This window comes from Aulostomus chinensis, chromosome 6 (genome assembly GCF_037954235.1).
Source record: "Aulostomus chinensis isolate RoL2024-O1b breed Wild chromosome 6, RoL_Achi_v1.0, whole genome shotgun sequence".
NCBI lineage: Eukaryota > Metazoa > Chordata > Actinopteri > Syngnathiformes > Aulostomidae > Aulostomus > Aulostomus chinensis.
The window spans coordinates 2721149-2737511 of NC_141325.1; the positions used below are offsets into that span (position 1 = coordinate 2721149).

Below are 16363 nucleotides of genomic sequence, written 5' to 3' on the forward strand. Positions count from 1 at the left end.
AGCAGCTTTGTGGCCTCCCTCTGTTTCCACTCGCTTATTTGTGTTTTTTTTTTTCATTTACCAAACCATAAAGTCCATTCATAGTGTTTTGAATTTTTAGATTTGGATGCTACTTCAGTGTTGACGTGTGTGTGCGTTGATTCTCAGGTGCTGCTCTTATGTGGGTCGCCGTGGAGGAGGACCCCAGGCCATATCCATCGGCAAAAACTGTGACAAGTTTGGTATCGTGGTGCATGAGTTGGGTCATGTGATCGGCTTCTGGCACGAGCACACGCGACCTGATCGAGACGAACATGTCAGCATCATCAGGGACAACATTCAGCCAGGTAGGAGCGCAGGTCTCCCAGCAGTTACCCAGCAACTACTTTGGAGAGACACAGTAATGAAATACTTGTACACACAACGATGTGGGTCAGAGCAGCAGTGATGACACGCCTGTGAGGTATCACTCGCCCGAGTGATTCCACATCTGTTGATCCTCATATAAACCTACATTCTACAGCAGAGACACTGCAGCTTGTTGAGCTTTGATACCCTGAAAATGTGAAAAACTTAAACTAACAAAGAAACAAAAGAGGGACACGGTTCTCACCTTTGACCTGCTAGCTTGGACAAGTGCAGTCTGACAGCTTCACATTCCAACCACATTTCCTATGTTGCTTCTCACAGGACAGGAGTACAACTTCCTGAAGATGGAGCCAGGGGAGGTGGACTCTTTGGGGGAAGTCTATGACTTTGACAGTATCATGCACTATGCCAGGAATACATTTTCCAGGTAGGAGTCAGCCAGTTTCCACTCCATTCACCTAAGACATGAAAACTAGTCTTAAGGTCAAGTCAGGCCGAGCTTGTTCTGACTCGGCCGCAACCTTTTCACCTGTCATCTTGTTTTCCCTCTCTGCTCGTCTTGCTTGATGACCGCGTGGAAGAGAAATGCGCCAGGCCTGCTGAGCTTGGGAATAAGTTATGATACTTTTTTTTTTTTTATCAAAATTAGAATTAAAGGTCAAACGCTAAACAGCTGGTCTGTAGCTTGAGGACAGTGAGCTTTGAAAGGCTCCTCTGTTACTCTTGGATGTGGATTTTGTCTTTGCTATGTGAGGACAGACGCTTGGTTCTCAGGATTAGCTGGATATTTACATGTAGCTGCTACAAATGCTCCTCTCTGAAATCAGGACTCGCCTTCTATCCTATGTTTCTTTTGGCGACCGCCCCCCCAACATTCAACCCTCACACTGATTGTTTAGGGACACTGCAGGCGCTGCAGGTCCAATATTTGGACAGGTTTGAATTGCCTATTGCTGTATTGGGAGAATCAAATAATAATGATAATAGTAGACTGTAACAAGATGTGGGTCCAGTTCATTTATGCTTTTACGGCCCAGATCTTTCTGGTCACATGAATTCTTGCTTCAGTTTTTTACTTCCTCTTGCATCCAAACTATCTTTCTGACCACTGTTTGCTAAATCAGACTTTTTAAACTCTGCGGTCTCTGAACGGTCAAAGTGGCTGTTGTTTTATACAGTAAATGTTAGCGAAAGTCGAGACCGGGCCTTCAAACACGGGGCGTTAATCGTCTCTGAGCCAGAGTTGTGGAATCTTCTCCCGGGGAACAGTTGCATCCTCCGACTCATTCACTGTTTCAAAAACACGCCCTTAGACTCATCTGTTCCCGCCTGCCTGCCCCCAGGGAGCCGCTCGATTGCGTTACACTTCATTCATCATATCAACCTTCATCCCCGTTTTAATCGGCTGGTTTGGTGCATTTTATAACTTTAAACTTCTTAACTGACTGTCGTTATCATATTTGTGATGCACCTTGACCTTTTGGTTGTATTTTAGTAAAGTGTGTTCGATAGTAAAGTTCTATATTGTTAGCCGTTGCCTTTGTAGCCAATCTTAAAGTGTTTGTCTGGGATGTGCGAATTTCTCCCTGCAGCCTGTTCAAATTAAGGCTCGTCTCCTGAGCCCCTGCTGGTTTGGCTGCAGCAGCCCCAGTAAAGCAGCATCGGTCCCGGACCCAGCAACAGTGGCTCCGCTTCATCATGACAAAAATGTCTGCGCACCACCTTCAAGGCTGCGTGAAATCTCTCGTAAAAGCCGTGCTTAATACATTTAACCACCTCATTATGCTCCTAAAGGCCTTTTCCAGAAGCTTTGATGATTAGCGTGATGACCCCCCCCCCCCCCCCCCCCCCAGGCTAATGCAGAACCTCATTCTACACACTCATTCCAGAGGTGTCTGCTGCACACTCAGGTGTTACAAGAGCTGCCTTTCTACTGAACGTCGTCTGCACTGTAAGCACAACACAGGTCACTAATAATCAGTAACATGGTGAAGAGTGGCGAGGTGGGAATGAGCAACACACACACACACACACGGATAAATAACTGATGAACAGACACGGATGTCAGACCTGTGGAGGTGTAGCTGAGGCCACATCTCGTACTGCATCAGTCGGAACCGTATTTCATTACTCAACACCTGTCTGTGAACGAGCAGCTGGCCTCATTCCTTAGTCCTGGCCAGATGCTACAGGAAGCCCGTCCGGATGTTGTGTTTTCAGGAGGGTGTCGTGGCACCGGAGGAAGGATACTGGGAGAAACTGTGAGCTTCCACTCCAGTCACGGCGGGCTGCTGTAGACTCACCAGGTGGTTGCCTGTAAAACCAAACTAGACCTCTGTGGAGAAGTGTCAGAAGATTCAGCTTTTGAGTCCTCGTCACTGTAAATAATTACGAGAGTGCTCGCTGTAAAGTGGCTTCCTGACAGTTTGTCCATGTACACTGAATTATTTTGTAAGCTGTGACAGCCCAACGTCACATTATAGCACATAAACATTGTAGTTAGCTCCTGCTGCGGTGTTCAGGGCGTGACCTCGCGTGTAGGGAAACTGGATTTTTACCCTTTGCCTCTATTGCATAGATGCACGAGAAAAGGGGAACTACGTTCCGACTGTAGCAGCACTCAGTAATGTGATATCTTGGCACACAGATGTCAGAGCAACAAAGGAACCAGCCCGGACTGTGATTATTACTACCTCAGCTTGATATGAGAACCAGCTGTCGTCAGTCCCTTTGTTCTCCAGAGCTCCCGATGCTCCCTCATGCCCCGTGTCTCTCTGAGCGTAAGGGCCTCCTCTCAAATCAGCTGCCATGCTCCTGCCACAAACAGATTCCAGGAAGCCAGAGAGGGAATCTTTGTCTAAACAGAGTCTGTGCCTGGATGCAGGCCAGCGTACAGAGCTGCCTGCCTGGCCCCGTGTGACCAGAGTGTAGGTCAACAATTCACGCGGCACAGAGGTGAAACACTGACGGGTTTTTTGCAGTATAGTTATTGTGAATTGTTCTTTGTGTTGCTGGACAGGAAGGATATTTTTAAAATGAAATAAACATATTTTGTTGCTTTTATAAGAATCCACTTTAGACACTGACATTAATACATACTGCAATGTTAAAGATACAAATGGGCAAAAGAGTTCTTCTGAATGTCTCAAATTTTTAGAATCGGTTCATTTATAAGATTGGTTCAAAAGATCTGTTCACCCAATCATTCAGTGTTTGACCAGACCTCCCGACTCGCTGAGCTGAAACGCGGCTCGTGATGATCCAAAGCTCCCGTAAGTTCCGTCGCTTCGTCAGAAATGCCAGACTCTCTTAATCAGTCTAGAGATGTGTAAAGATTCCTTGCTGACTGTCTGAGATAAATGCTGGTCTTTACTGGTCTTTACTGGTCTTGACTGGTTTGAAGTCTTTGTAACTGATCTAAAGTTCAGCGCTGCACTGGGACTTGTTGAGCCTGATTCCTGCAGTTCAGACCTCTGAGTGTCACTCAGGGCTCACGTTGGTTGTGCAGCGTGTTCAACGAGTGAATCCGGGAGCGTGCGGCATCCCCCCGTCGTGAAAGCATCAGGGACCTGTCACCGTAGAACAGTGAAGGGTCTGACCGCCATTTCAGGCCACGTCACATTTTAAATCTGTGTTTAGTGGGAAAGTCTTTTGAAACAACGGGGAACTTGAAGGTGTGTTTTTGCGTTCACGTTGTTTTGTAAGTTTAAGTAACTCACAGCTACATTAGCCGTTAGCTCAGAGTGCCCCCCCCCCCCCCGTGATTCAGGTCAGTGTGCCTGCCCAAAAATATGAATTCTTTTCAGATATTCTCTTTCCAAAGGCCAACAGAGGTGAGTCCTTTCTTCAGTGCTCTATGAGAAATTGACCCAAAGTTTCTCTAAATTAAGGATCTCAGAAAACTTTTCTATCTTATTAGTTTATGATTTCTTCCTCAACTCAAGCTTGATGTTCATTTTGGAAATTTTTGTCTCGTCTGAAGTAAAATTGGTGATAATGTCAGTTATGAGTCACAGCACGGCTACCTGTCCACGAGTGAGTTAGACCCTCCCCTCGCTCCTCTCCAGCTCCACCTTCTGACCCAAATATGGTCACCTCAGGTTGTGTGAAGCTGGACTGAGCAGAAGTCCAGCGATGAGGGAGCGGTGCCATGGTGGCCACGTCCACTGTTTGACGAAGTCTGTGTCAGAGACAAACGGAGGAGTAGAAATGACTCGGTCCAAAAATCCTTTTAGTACCACAGGATCTTTGAGGGTCTTGAATGAAGTCAACTGCAACTGAAACACAGTTAATGATTTTTATTTTTACAGTGGAGCAGAAGGTTTCATCTCCTATTGGCAGCCAGTCAGTCCAGCACTCACTGGGTCAAGATTTGGACTCAACCCCTTGATCTCGTAAATTTGTGGTATGCACGTCAGCCTGCCGCACAACGGAGCAGGCCAGCCTGAAAGTATGTTTATGTCGCGTAATCCCCGCTGTTCTGTTTTCACTCCAGCTTGTCTTAATTCATGGAATTGTGTTGATCAATGAGGCTGTTTAGACTTGAGAGGAATGGCTGCCAGTGCCGGGGAATGTCTCACAGAGCTGTATTAGCAGACAAGGGGCTCCTGTTAGCTTTTCACAAGTCATTCCAAGCACGTTTCCTTGAGTGCTGATTGGCTGATTTACCTGTGCCAGTGTGTGTCTTTGTTACTCGTTATTAGCCCGTGTGTTTGTTGGGTGTTTTACAGTAAATCACCGTGGGAAGCCAGGGCCTTTTCTGTGGGTGTTGTTCGGATGATTTCATGGCTTGTCTTGATGTTTTGCTGTCTCCTGGGGACACGCGGGGCTGATCCCCGTGTTTTTTTGTCTGGGTTGCGTTACTCGACCCACAACTCTGCCTTCCCCCCCCTTTGCTCCAGAGATATTTTTCAGCACTAGTGCACGGAGCAGTGCCAACTCAAATAGAGATCTGCCAGTGTGCCCTTTGTCTTCCCTGACACCGGCTGGAGTGGCGTTTTTCACCAACAGCCAGCATACGGGCCCCGGGAAGCTCGCAGGCAGGCAGGCAGGCAGGCAGGCAGGCAGGCAGGCAGGCAGGCAGGCAGGCAGGCAGGCAGGCAGGCAGGCAGAGTCTAAACTGTTAGCTCAGGCTGCACTGTTTACACATGCCTGCTGTTGATAGGCATGTCACCATGGGAACAGCCAGGGAGCCAAGCCGTTGCTCGCCAATACTTGGAGAAAAATGGAGATGATAAACTAGCAAAGTGTCAAGAGAGACAGTAGTGTGAAGACGGTTGTTCTGGACTGTTTTGTTCCGCCATTTTTAAAGGAACACGTATAATTCACCTTACCTTTTGTTAATGACAGTTTCAGACTCTGAAATCTGACACGAAATATAGTTCCCGCCTCTGCTCACACCGCTCAGTAACTTGTAGCTGAGGTCCATCTGCAGGGCAGACACGAGTGTGTGTGTATGTGCTGAGAAGTTATACTTGAAAAAATATGCTTATTCAGAAGGTATTTGATGCATTTTATTTATGATCCATCACAGTTCAAGCAGTAGTTTCTGTATTGTTAATTATAGAAGGTGTGGCTGTGCATGCTGATGCAGGTAAATGGCAGCCTGACGATGACGGATAATCTATGAATGTTGTATCGTCTGATCCATCAGACGAGGGCTCTGCCCCTGAAGGAAGGCAGGAAGGTCATATTTAAACTTTTGTAATTCTCTACAAGAAAACTGTATTTGTTTGGCTGCTGTCTTACTGGAAGAACTTGTTTACATCGCCGCATTTAAAAGTCTTGATTCTTTTGGGACCAATAATGTTAGTGCTGATTGAACTGTGCAGATCGATGGTAAATCACTTAATCCTCCAGCGTGTTGTGTGGCGTGCTTGCATGTCGGACTAGTTGCACGCCGTGTGGGTTGTATAAGATATCACCATGAGTGTCTTTCTCTCTCTGAATTGCAGGGGCATCTTCCTGGACACCATCCTGCCACGCTATGATGTGAACGGAGTACGGCCACCCATTGGCCAGAGAACCAGACTTAGCAAAGGGGATATCGCACAGGCACGCAAACTCTACAAGTGCTCCAGTAAGAACAAATTGACAGATCCTGTCTCCTATGGGTTTTTCCTGTCTATTTTTTGCATGTGTGCATGACAAAGCCCTGGGAGAGAGGGAAAGTGAGAGGCAGAGAGAGGGAGAGCTGTAGTTCCCTCTGCCTTCCTGAGAAGTAGCTCATCGTGAGTGGAAATAGCCAAGGATCTACTATTGATGTGGTGTGTTCCTTGGCTGCAGTGGAGAGGAGTTAATCTCCACCCTGGGACAGGAAGTTTGTCATCACATCCCAGATAGATGCAGAAAAAAAACAGCTTGTTTTGAGAAGACGGCAACTAAAATAATAGTCGGGAACCGTGCCCTCGCACCAGAGAGTTTGGGTACTTAGCACTTTTCTGAACCATTTATTTGCTTCCAGAAAGGACAGAGATGATTTAGTGTTGTTGAGGAAAACAGAAGCATTAAAACTGAGAACAGCCTTCTGTTGCAAAGAGTTGATGTCAGCCAGTTAATTGTGGGTCAGGTCAGGACAGATGAGCTGTCAGCCTCAAATTAAAGCTTAATGAATCAACATGGAGTCGGTCAGCAGAGCCGAACCAGCTGCTGTGGCTTTACTGTGAGCTGCAGAAGGGGAGGATTTAACCTGAAAAGTCTCTAAACGTGTGCGTCCAAGACCATCTCTCGTCTCATGATGAAGAAACAGACTGGATGATGTGGCGCTCATTGTGGGGGATGAGGTAGTGAGTCTCTCCACGTCTTCCTGGAAGAAAAAAACCTCTTAAAGAGCCACGGATCTCCCATTCATCCAGCATTCTTGGGAGTGTTTGTCATCCCCCATGTGTGTCCCAGGGCTTGTTAATGGTTCGGTACTGGCATAAACCTGCCAAGCATTATTGTGCACAACTCAGAGGTCCTTCTTTTATTGCTTACACACGATCCTGGTGGGACACGTGGAACATAAACAGTCAGGGAGGTGTTATCTTTCCTGCTGCTAAATGTCACTAAAGGCAAAAACAACACTGTGCTAATAATGAATGCATACAAGGTTCCTAAAAACCCTAGATACACATCTCTCTATTATTGCCTCTTTGCTTTAATTAAATCCGTCTTTCCTCCCACTTGGCGTCCCTTCATCACTCCATGTGCATGTGATGTGTTTGGGATTGCACACTTAAGTTTTGCCAGTTAAGCGAAGGCTGTTTTTCTCTGGCATCACGTACATAATGCATCACATCCTCCAGAGAGCCTGGTTATTTATAGAGGGCCAGGTTTATTTTCAGAGGATGCTCAGAGAAAGTGTCTCAGACTATCTATTCATTTGTGTGATCATCATCTGGACTGGGTGTGTGGGTGTGTGTGTGTGTGTGGGGGGGGGGGGGGCGCTGAGGGGGGTTGTGTGTGAATAGTATCAGCAGATGTGTCTTTGATCCTAAAAGAGCTGTGCTTGAGTTCACCCTCACTGTTAGAATTCCAGCGTTAAGCATCTGTATCCACACCGAGGTGGTTTCAGGGGATTAATCCCAGAAACCGGGATTATTCGAATTCGAGGTGTTTTGGGGCAGGAACTAATTTGCAGTGCCACGTGTTCTCAGTGCTCAGCTTCAGGTCTGTGTGTTTCTTCGGACAGGGTGCGGGGACAGTCTTCAGGACAGCAGCGGGAACTTCTCCTCTCCCGGTTTCCCCAACGGATACTCAGCCTACATGCACTGCATCTGGAGAATATCCGTCACACCAGGGGAAAAGGTACGGCGGGGAACGCCGATCAACTACGGGCCAAAACGGGCTCTGATGTTGCTGTGCTGTCTGTTCCCGTCTATTTATCAGAGCGGTAAACGTGTGTGCTTGTGACCTTTGACCTGCAGTGTCAATAATCGAGTTCTTTTGGTTTTTAAGATCATTCTGAACTTCACCTCCATGGATCTGTACAGGAGTCATTTGTGTTGGTACGATCACGTGGAAATCAGGGATGGGTACTGGAGGAAGGCGCCTCTCAAAGGTGAGATTTGCTGAAGAGCGTTGCAGGTTTAAGGGACAGTTCCCCCAAATTAGTCGCGACCTCCTCACGCTGATGGAACGCTGGACGCGGTTTTCACTCCATGAAACACTGCTGGGGTTTGACAGGAAAGGTTTTGCAATAAATTCCCAAACAACTGAAGCGATTGAAACCATTTTTCAAACAAAAATAAATCATTTTCTTTTGGGTTTTTTTCCCAACAAATTCTATTATAAATCTGGACGGAAATTAGAAAATCGAATTTAAGACATCTTTTTTGATTTTTATTTTCCAAAATTTTAAAATGCATTCACAAAAACTAGTGATGGATCTCAAGTACTTAAGTACAAGCTCAAGGTATCGTTACTTTACTTTAGTATTTACATGGTTGAGGACTTTGTGCTTTCAAAGTAAACGTTGTCATTTTTACTCCGCTGCATTTGTCTGAACTCAACTTTTTACTTTGAAGAGAAACATTTTGCGTAGAAAGCGTGACACAAACAGATCAAATGGATTTTCCGATTTTGAAACCTAGCAATTCTGCTACTTTTGCTTTCTTCTTCCGCCACTGACAGAAACAACCTGAGGTGAATGAAAAATAGTTCAAAATGGCCTGTCAGGAGCGATGCTGCGATTGTTCAACTGGGCTTTACGATGCTGGCGGGGTGTCGCTGGGCGTCCCAGCAACTGCAGGTGTTGTGATGATCAAACTGTGACTTCACTTCTTCGTTGTGACCAGGTCGTTTCTGCGGTGACAAACTTCCTGAGCCGATCATCTCCACTGACAGCCGGTTGTGGATTGAGTTCCGCAGCAGCAGCAACTGGGTGGGAAAAGGCTTCTCAGCCGTCTACGAGGGTAAGCGCACACCCCCGCCCCCCGCTCCCCCACCCCCCCCACACCCGCTTCCACAATGTTGCTCAGCTGACTGAACACACACATCCAGCAATGTGCCTAGGAGCTGCAGTAATATCCTCTGTGTTTGGCTCCCTCGCTGCTGATGTGTCAGGCACTTTAGGCTGCATTAATCTTATTTTGGCCAGCTTTCAGATCCAGCTCTATTGTTTCCAAGCCATGCAAGCGGATGGTGTGTGTGTGTGTGTGTGTGTGTGTGTGTGTGTGTGTGTGTGTGTGTGTGTGTGTGTGTGTGTGTGTGTGTGTGTGTGTGGGAGCTCGTGGTGGAAGCATTTCAGCTAATCCACATTGCGTAAATCGGAACAGTGAGCACACGTTTTGGTTTTTTGAGGCATGTGCTGTATTGCTATCAGGGGAGCTTTAGTGTATTTTTTTGTCACACGCAGCCATCTGTGGTGGGGAGGTGAAGAGGGACAATGGCCAGATCCAGTCCCCCAACTACCCTGATGACTACAGGCCCAACAAAGTGTGCGTTTGGAAGATTTCTGTGGCGCAGGGCTACCACGTCGGCCTTACCTTCCAGTCCTTCGAGGTGAGGCTCCCGCAGACTCTGCATGTTTTGCTCTGCCGTGGAGCTGGAAACTCAAGCCTTCTACCTTCCCTCAGATTGAGAGACATGACAGCTGTGCCTATGACTACCTGGAGGTGCGTGATGGAAACTCTGAGAACAGCCCTCTGCTTGGCCGCTTCTGCGGCTACGACAAGCCGGATGACATCAAAACCAGCTCCAACCAGCTGTGGATGAAATTTGTTTCAGATGGCTCTGTCAACAAGGCCGGCTTTGCTGCTAACTTCTTCAAAGGTCAGAGTTTAAGGGCTGTGAACTCGACATCAAGAGAATGTCAACATCTGTAGTTCTTTCATCGTCAGAACTAGAGACGTTTATTGAACATATTTTGGTTGGAGTCCACGTGACCCTCTTTGCCGTTCTCTGCATTTGTTTTGGAGGGTGTTTCACATACGCCCTGGAACCAGGGGCCCGCTAAAAGGGTCCTAACATATCTTTGTGTTTCAGAGATGGATGAGTGCTCCAAGCCAGACAACGGTCGCTGTGAGCAACGCTGTGTCAACACGCTAGGCAGCTACAAGTGTGCCTGTGACCCAGGATATGAGCTGGCTGCTGACAAGCGCAGCTGTGAGGGTAAGTAGAGGGAGAGGAGTCACCATCCTGCTTACTGCGTCCCCCGCAGCTCTTACATAGCTAGCCACCCGCATACGCCAAGACCCAGTCCCCCCCCGCCCAGCCTACCGAGTTGTGAAGTGGCAGGTTCATGGCCCACCAGCCCAAGGCTTGTGTGAGAAACACTTTAAATGCTGGAGAAATTTCCCAGAATGCTTTGCATATCAGCAGCAACACGACAGAGCAAGCACTCAAATGTAGTAATTTCTCTGTTAATAAAGGTTTACAAATTACAGCAGCCATTTTATCATCTTTGTTTAATATCATTTCAGTGCAATATGTTTTTTTTATATAAAATAATCCAATAAAGAATTACTTGTAATGTTAGCTGATGCTTCGGTAACTTCAGCTGTTTCACGTCACATCGGTAAAACGAACTGTGGATATTAACTGCATGTGATGTGATGGCGTATGTCCAAATTGATCGAGAGCATCGGTGTTTTTCAGCCTCCATCAGATAAACGGGGAATGTCGTCGTGATATGCCATCATTGCTGTGGTGTGGCGTTTATGTGAGACTGCTGAGGATGCGTGTGGGGTCTTGAGGGGCGGCCCCATTTCCAAGGGGGGAGATTTTTCAACCCCGGCCTCTTGTGACCCTGTTCCAAGGGACAAGAGTAGAAATGAGAGCTGGGATTGGGCCTGAGTCCAGCAGTCCTTGCTAGACTGATAAGGTGCCAATTGTGAAGCAATATTTATTTTTTTCTCAAGTTGTGTCTTGTTGTTTGTTTGAATTAAACTGTGGACACCAAAGTCCTCAGTTTAATTCTCGACTGCCCAAACAAAAACACCAGAAAAACAAGTACAAAAAAGGAAACTCCTCCCATTCTAATGTTTGTCTCGTGTCCACGTCTAATATCTTTACATCCATCAGTGTAGCATCTGTTGTAGATTATTTTAAACCAAACTCTCCAGGTGTGGGGTGTAACAGCTGTGTTGCTGTAACATGCGGTGCGTTACATAACAGCAAAGCTTTGCTGAGAGCTCACAGGCGGGTCGGCCACTAATCGGGTTTACGCAAGACAGAGAGGAAATTTGACCTGATCTTTATTTCTGTCTCGCCGTTACTGTCGCTGCAACCTCCGACATTTATTTGTATGTATCAAACTGGCTTCTCCTGTGTTGTGCTTTTTGCGCAGCTGCGTGTGGAGGCTTCATCACCAAGCTGAACGGGTCCATCACCAGTCCGGGCTGGCCCAGGGAGTACCCCCCCAACAAGAACTGCATCTGGCAGCTGGTTGCCCCCACACAGTACCGCATCACGCTGCTCTTTGACGTCTTCGAGACTGAGGGCAATGACGTGAGCACTGGGGTTTTTATCAATCGCCATTGGGTGGGTTTGTTCCGTTTTCCCTCTGACATCACACTCTTTCCACTTTCCGATTAAGAACGCGACCCTCCTCGCTCCCGTCGTTGGCCACTGTTGCTCTGGCATCTTCACCTGCTCTCTTCCTCTGCTCAGGTTTGCAAGTACGACTACGTGGAGGTACGGAGTGGCCTTTCAGCAGACTCAAGGCTTCACGGAAAGTTCTGCGGAGCAGAGAAACCTGAAGCAATCACTTCTCAGTACAACAACATGCGAATTGAGTTCAAGTCAGACAACACGGTGTCCAAAAAAGGCTTTAAAGCTCAGTTTTTCTCAGGTGAGTCCTCCGGTAGCGTCGTCCACACAATCTCGTCATTCTGTCACTCGGAGCAGCTTTCCGTCAGCCCTCACCGATCGTGTCTCTGCTGTGCTTCCTCAGACAAAGACGAGTGCTCCAAGGAGAACGGCGGCTGTCAACATGAATGTGTCAACACTTTCGGAAGCTACAGCTGTCAGTGCAGGAGCGGATTTGTGCTGCACGAGAACAAGCACGACTGCAAAGAAGGTATTTCACCTTCCTAGTGTCGCAACCGTCGAGCCGTAGTGTGAGAGTGACACAGAGGTCTGTAACGTCTTTCTGCAGCTGGCTGCGACCACACGGTGAACAGTGTGAGCGGCACCATCACCAGCCCCAACTGGCCCGATAAATACCCCAGCAAGAAGGCGTGCACGTGGGCGCTCACCACTACGCCGGGCCACCGCATCAAGATCGTATGTGCAACATCCTTTTGTTCAGTGTTTGTGTGCAGCTTCTCTGCTGAGGCCACTCTCTGAATCAACATCTGTTTACTGTCGTCTCCCCTTCTGTTCTCATCTGAGTCTTGTTTACAGTGTCCCTGAGTCCTACAACGTTGTATTAAATCATGATCATGTCAGTTAAAGATGAAGAACATGAAACTCTTTCTTAATAACAATGAAAGTACGTCGGGGGATAATAACTCAAACATTTCCTGTTAAACGTGTCTGTAGACTGTAGAGGGAAGCAGGACCCCGATTCTTGTGTCCCACTCTCATCTCTATCCAGATGTCATTTTAAAGCAGTAACTCTCTGGTTCCAGGCCTTCAATGAAATCGACATGGAGGCTCACCTGGAATGTGCTTATGATCACATTGAAATTTACGACGGACGAGATGGAAAGGCGCAGAGTCTCGGTCGCTTCTGTGGCACCAAGAAGCCGCCGCCCATCACGTCGACCGGCAACAAGCTCTTCATCCGCTTCTTCTCTGACAATTCTGTGCAGAAGAAAGGCTTCGAGGCTTCACACACCGCAGGTAGAATCTGAGCACTGCAGAACCAAAAACGCAGGAAGTTACTTAGACATTGTGTTTAGTTATTATTTAGCACAGGGTTTTGGAAGAAAACATTTTTGTGTTGGCAGCGATTCCCTACATGTCTGGCATTGATTTAGGCTCATATTGGGATTAAACTCGATAAACCGTGCAGCCTCTCCGCACAGCGTCCAACCCAGCTGGTCTCTCTGTCCACAGAGTGTGGAGGTCGGCTAAAAGCTGAAGTGAAGACCAAGGACCTCTTCTCTCACGCCCAGTTTGGGGACAACAACTACCCGGGAGCGTCAGACTGTCAGTGGGTGATCTCGGCGGAGAAGGGCTACGGCGTGGAGCTCATCTTCCAGACCTTTGAGATCGAGGAGGAGGCTGACTGCGGCTACGACTACATGGAGCTGTTTGACGGTGCAGATACGAAGTCTCCACGGCTGGGACGTTACTGCGGCTCGGGGGTAAGACCACCGTCACCGCTGGGTGACATAATCAGACAAGGGTTTTGTGAATGAGTGCTGCTGTAGACGAACCTGTGCCAGCGGTGTGTAAGAGGGCAAACCACCCCGAGGGGTTGGATTCCAGCGTGACGTGAAGGGTTGGTGGCTCCTCTGGGTGTGGGAGTGTTGCTGTGGAGTCAAAGCCGATGTGAATTTCTGGCACTGACTTGTAACAGAGAATTAATCAGCCAGTGCTGCAGCCAGAGGGTGGAACAATGAAGCCAACAGGGAACAGAAACACAAGTTTCCTCAGGTCAGGGAACAGCTTGATGTCATTTACACACTTCAGTAATAAGCTCTGGCCTTTTACTCACGCCTGATCATGTGAATCATTCGCTGGAGGGGACGTAATACCCGCTGTACCCGTGGGAGCAGCTCCTCAATCAAATTTCCTTTTATAAATAAACTGACACAATTCAGTCTGAAGTAGGGTGAAAACTCATTATATCTTTAACCTGAGGGGTTCTCTGTTAAATGGTACGCTGCGTTCTGTTGGGTGCACAAAATGAGTGTTTTAAAACTCAATTCTAATAAACCGAGAAGGTGTTTTCTTTTCTGCACTCGGTGCATGAGCCTGACCAGTGCATCGGACTACTCACCTGTCAGGGTGGTGTTCTGAGTTATCGTCCAGGCGAGCAGCCAGCTCAAGTGTCCTCTGTGAGAACGTGATGCGATTAGTTTGCTTTGTTGGAGTGGAAACAGTTTGGCTGACTCTGGTTGGGACAGTGGGAGTACGAGGTGCTGTGTATGGTTCTGTTCAGAGGAAAAATGTGCTGCACCTGGCTCTAATCATCCCAGTATATTTCTCCTCGTTTTTGAAGCTCGAATCACAGTGAAGCTGGAAAGGTCCTCTACCCTTATGTGGCCCCCCTGCCGCTCCAGAACTAGCAATCCTCTGTAGTCTCGAGCGAGTCGTCACGCTCGCCGATCTGCTCTGGGCTGCAGCTTCGGAGACGTCTTTTTAATTGAAGTGCAGTCAAAGAGGCAGAAAGTGTTGGCCAGAAATGAACCTGTTGTTTTGTCCCTCCTGACAGCCTCCAGAGGAGATCTACTCAGCCGGAGACTCCATCGTGATCAAGTTTCGCTCTGACGATACAATCAACAAGAAAGGATTTCACGTCCGCTACACCAGCACCAAGTTCCAGGACACACTGCACTCACGCAAGTGACGAGCGGGGGCCGGAAGGGGCCGCGCGGGGCAAAGGGGCACTCGGAGGGGCCCCCAAGGGAGGCGCCAGCCTGACGCTCGGAAACCTTCGGCCACCAAGATGAATCAGACACGACAGAACAGCCGCAAGACCACCAACCGCACCTCAGCTCCTAGGGGCTCTAGCTCCCCCCACAGACTGTGAGGAGTAAAGCCATTCTGCAGTACACCTTGTTTTTACCTTTTTATGGTTAGGATGGGGGGTGGGAGGGTGAAGGCAGGGGAGAATTCATTGACCCAATCCCCTCCAGATATTTTTTTTTGGTAGTTTCCTTTTTTTTTTTTTTTTTAAACAAAAACAAAACAAAAAAAAAACGTGCCTCCCAATGAGTGGCACCAAGGAAAACCGTGGATTCTCAGGACCTGTAGGAAGGCGGGCTTCAGCTGGATAGATCCCTGCTTTTGTCAGGCCAGCCCACCTCACCCAGGGGGAGGGGAGGTAGAGGAAGAGGAGTACGGGAAGGTCTTCCTCACTCTTCAGTCATTGCTCTGCTCTCCTCGCTCTCTCGTCCCTTTGGTTCAAGGATTCACATCCGTAAAAGGATTCGAAGGACTTGACTTGATATTTTGACACTGTATGTCAGTCAATTGCATGTAACTACAAGGAGAGAAACAAAACTGTACAGTGGCAACACCAGCATTTGTAATTGGCATTGTCCTGGCAACCAGTGGCAAAGATTCTCGTTGTTACCATTAACAAGGAATTTGAGGAAGCAGTTATCTTATTAAAGGACTAATCAATGAAATGTGGTCCATGTCTGGTTGGTGATTGACTGGCTATTACTGTACCTCCATGTATAAAGTCATGTGTATGATCTTCAAAGGGAACATGTGCTTTTCTCAGCTCGAACCAGTTAGCACTTTATAGTGAATTGTTCCAAAATCATGAGCTTATGAATTTTTGTGAAATGCAATGCCAGTTCACTTATTTTTAAATGCATTTTATCTCTTTTATTCATTGTTTTGTTTTGTTTTTTTGGTTTTTTTTTTTTAATTGCTCCATTTAGTTCCTCAGGCATACTTGAACATGGTGTGTGCCCTGTAACATGGGGTAATAAAGATATGACTTATGTGTCCGTGTTTTACAGTTCTGATGTAAAATAATTTCTCTCCAGAGGAAAATGCCTTTTTCTTGGTACAATGAAGTATTTCTCAAGAACCAAATGAGCCTGGGTATTTATTGTTATGGTAATACATAAATAATGTAAAGGTGGAAATTAGCCCTAAAATTGCCTTCTAATGTATAGTCTATGTTGAATATACTATGTTGCTCACTCAGTCCTTTTCTCCGTTTATTTCTCAATTACACGTGGGAACCTACACACACACACACACACACACACACACACACTCACTGGTATGAAGCATCTCCAGTCCAGCGGTGCATTGACTAAATGCAGATTACATGTACATGTATGTTTTGTAGGGTTGAGTTGAATCAAGCAGCAAGTAGGACACCCAACAAAGCCTGAAAAACAAATACAAAAATCTCCTCTTCATCTTTTGTGATTTGCTTTTCACTTCAGACTTGAAA

General features: G+C 47.2%; 1 protein-coding gene across 1 annotated transcript in view; it reads left to right on the forward strand.

Annotated features, from left to right (window-relative positions):
* Positions 1 to 15901, forward strand: part of bmp1a (bone morphogenetic protein 1a) — a 29430-nt gene extending 13529 nt beyond the window's left edge. Inside the window, exons 5-20 of the mRNA XM_086205818.1 lie at positions 148 to 326; positions 670 to 775; positions 6303 to 6427; positions 8021 to 8136; positions 8287 to 8389; positions 9126 to 9242; positions 9686 to 9831; positions 9906 to 10101; positions 10315 to 10440; positions 11618 to 11778; positions 11941 to 12121; positions 12224 to 12349; positions 12428 to 12555; positions 12903 to 13116; positions 13333 to 13583; positions 14657 to 15901. Coding sequence (XP_086061944.1) covers positions 148 to 326; positions 670 to 775; positions 6303 to 6427; positions 8021 to 8136; positions 8287 to 8389; positions 9126 to 9242; positions 9686 to 9831; positions 9906 to 10101; positions 10315 to 10440; positions 11618 to 11778; positions 11941 to 12121; positions 12224 to 12349; positions 12428 to 12555; positions 12903 to 13116; positions 13333 to 13583; positions 14657 to 14791 — 2410 coding nt within the window. The 3' untranslated portion in view covers positions 14792 to 15901. The remainder of the gene's footprint in view (positions 1 to 147; positions 327 to 669; positions 776 to 6302; positions 6428 to 8020; positions 8137 to 8286; positions 8390 to 9125; positions 9243 to 9685; positions 9832 to 9905; positions 10102 to 10314; positions 10441 to 11617; positions 11779 to 11940; positions 12122 to 12223; positions 12350 to 12427; positions 12556 to 12902; positions 13117 to 13332; positions 13584 to 14656) is intronic.
* Positions 15902 to 16363: the final 462 nt, after the last annotated feature.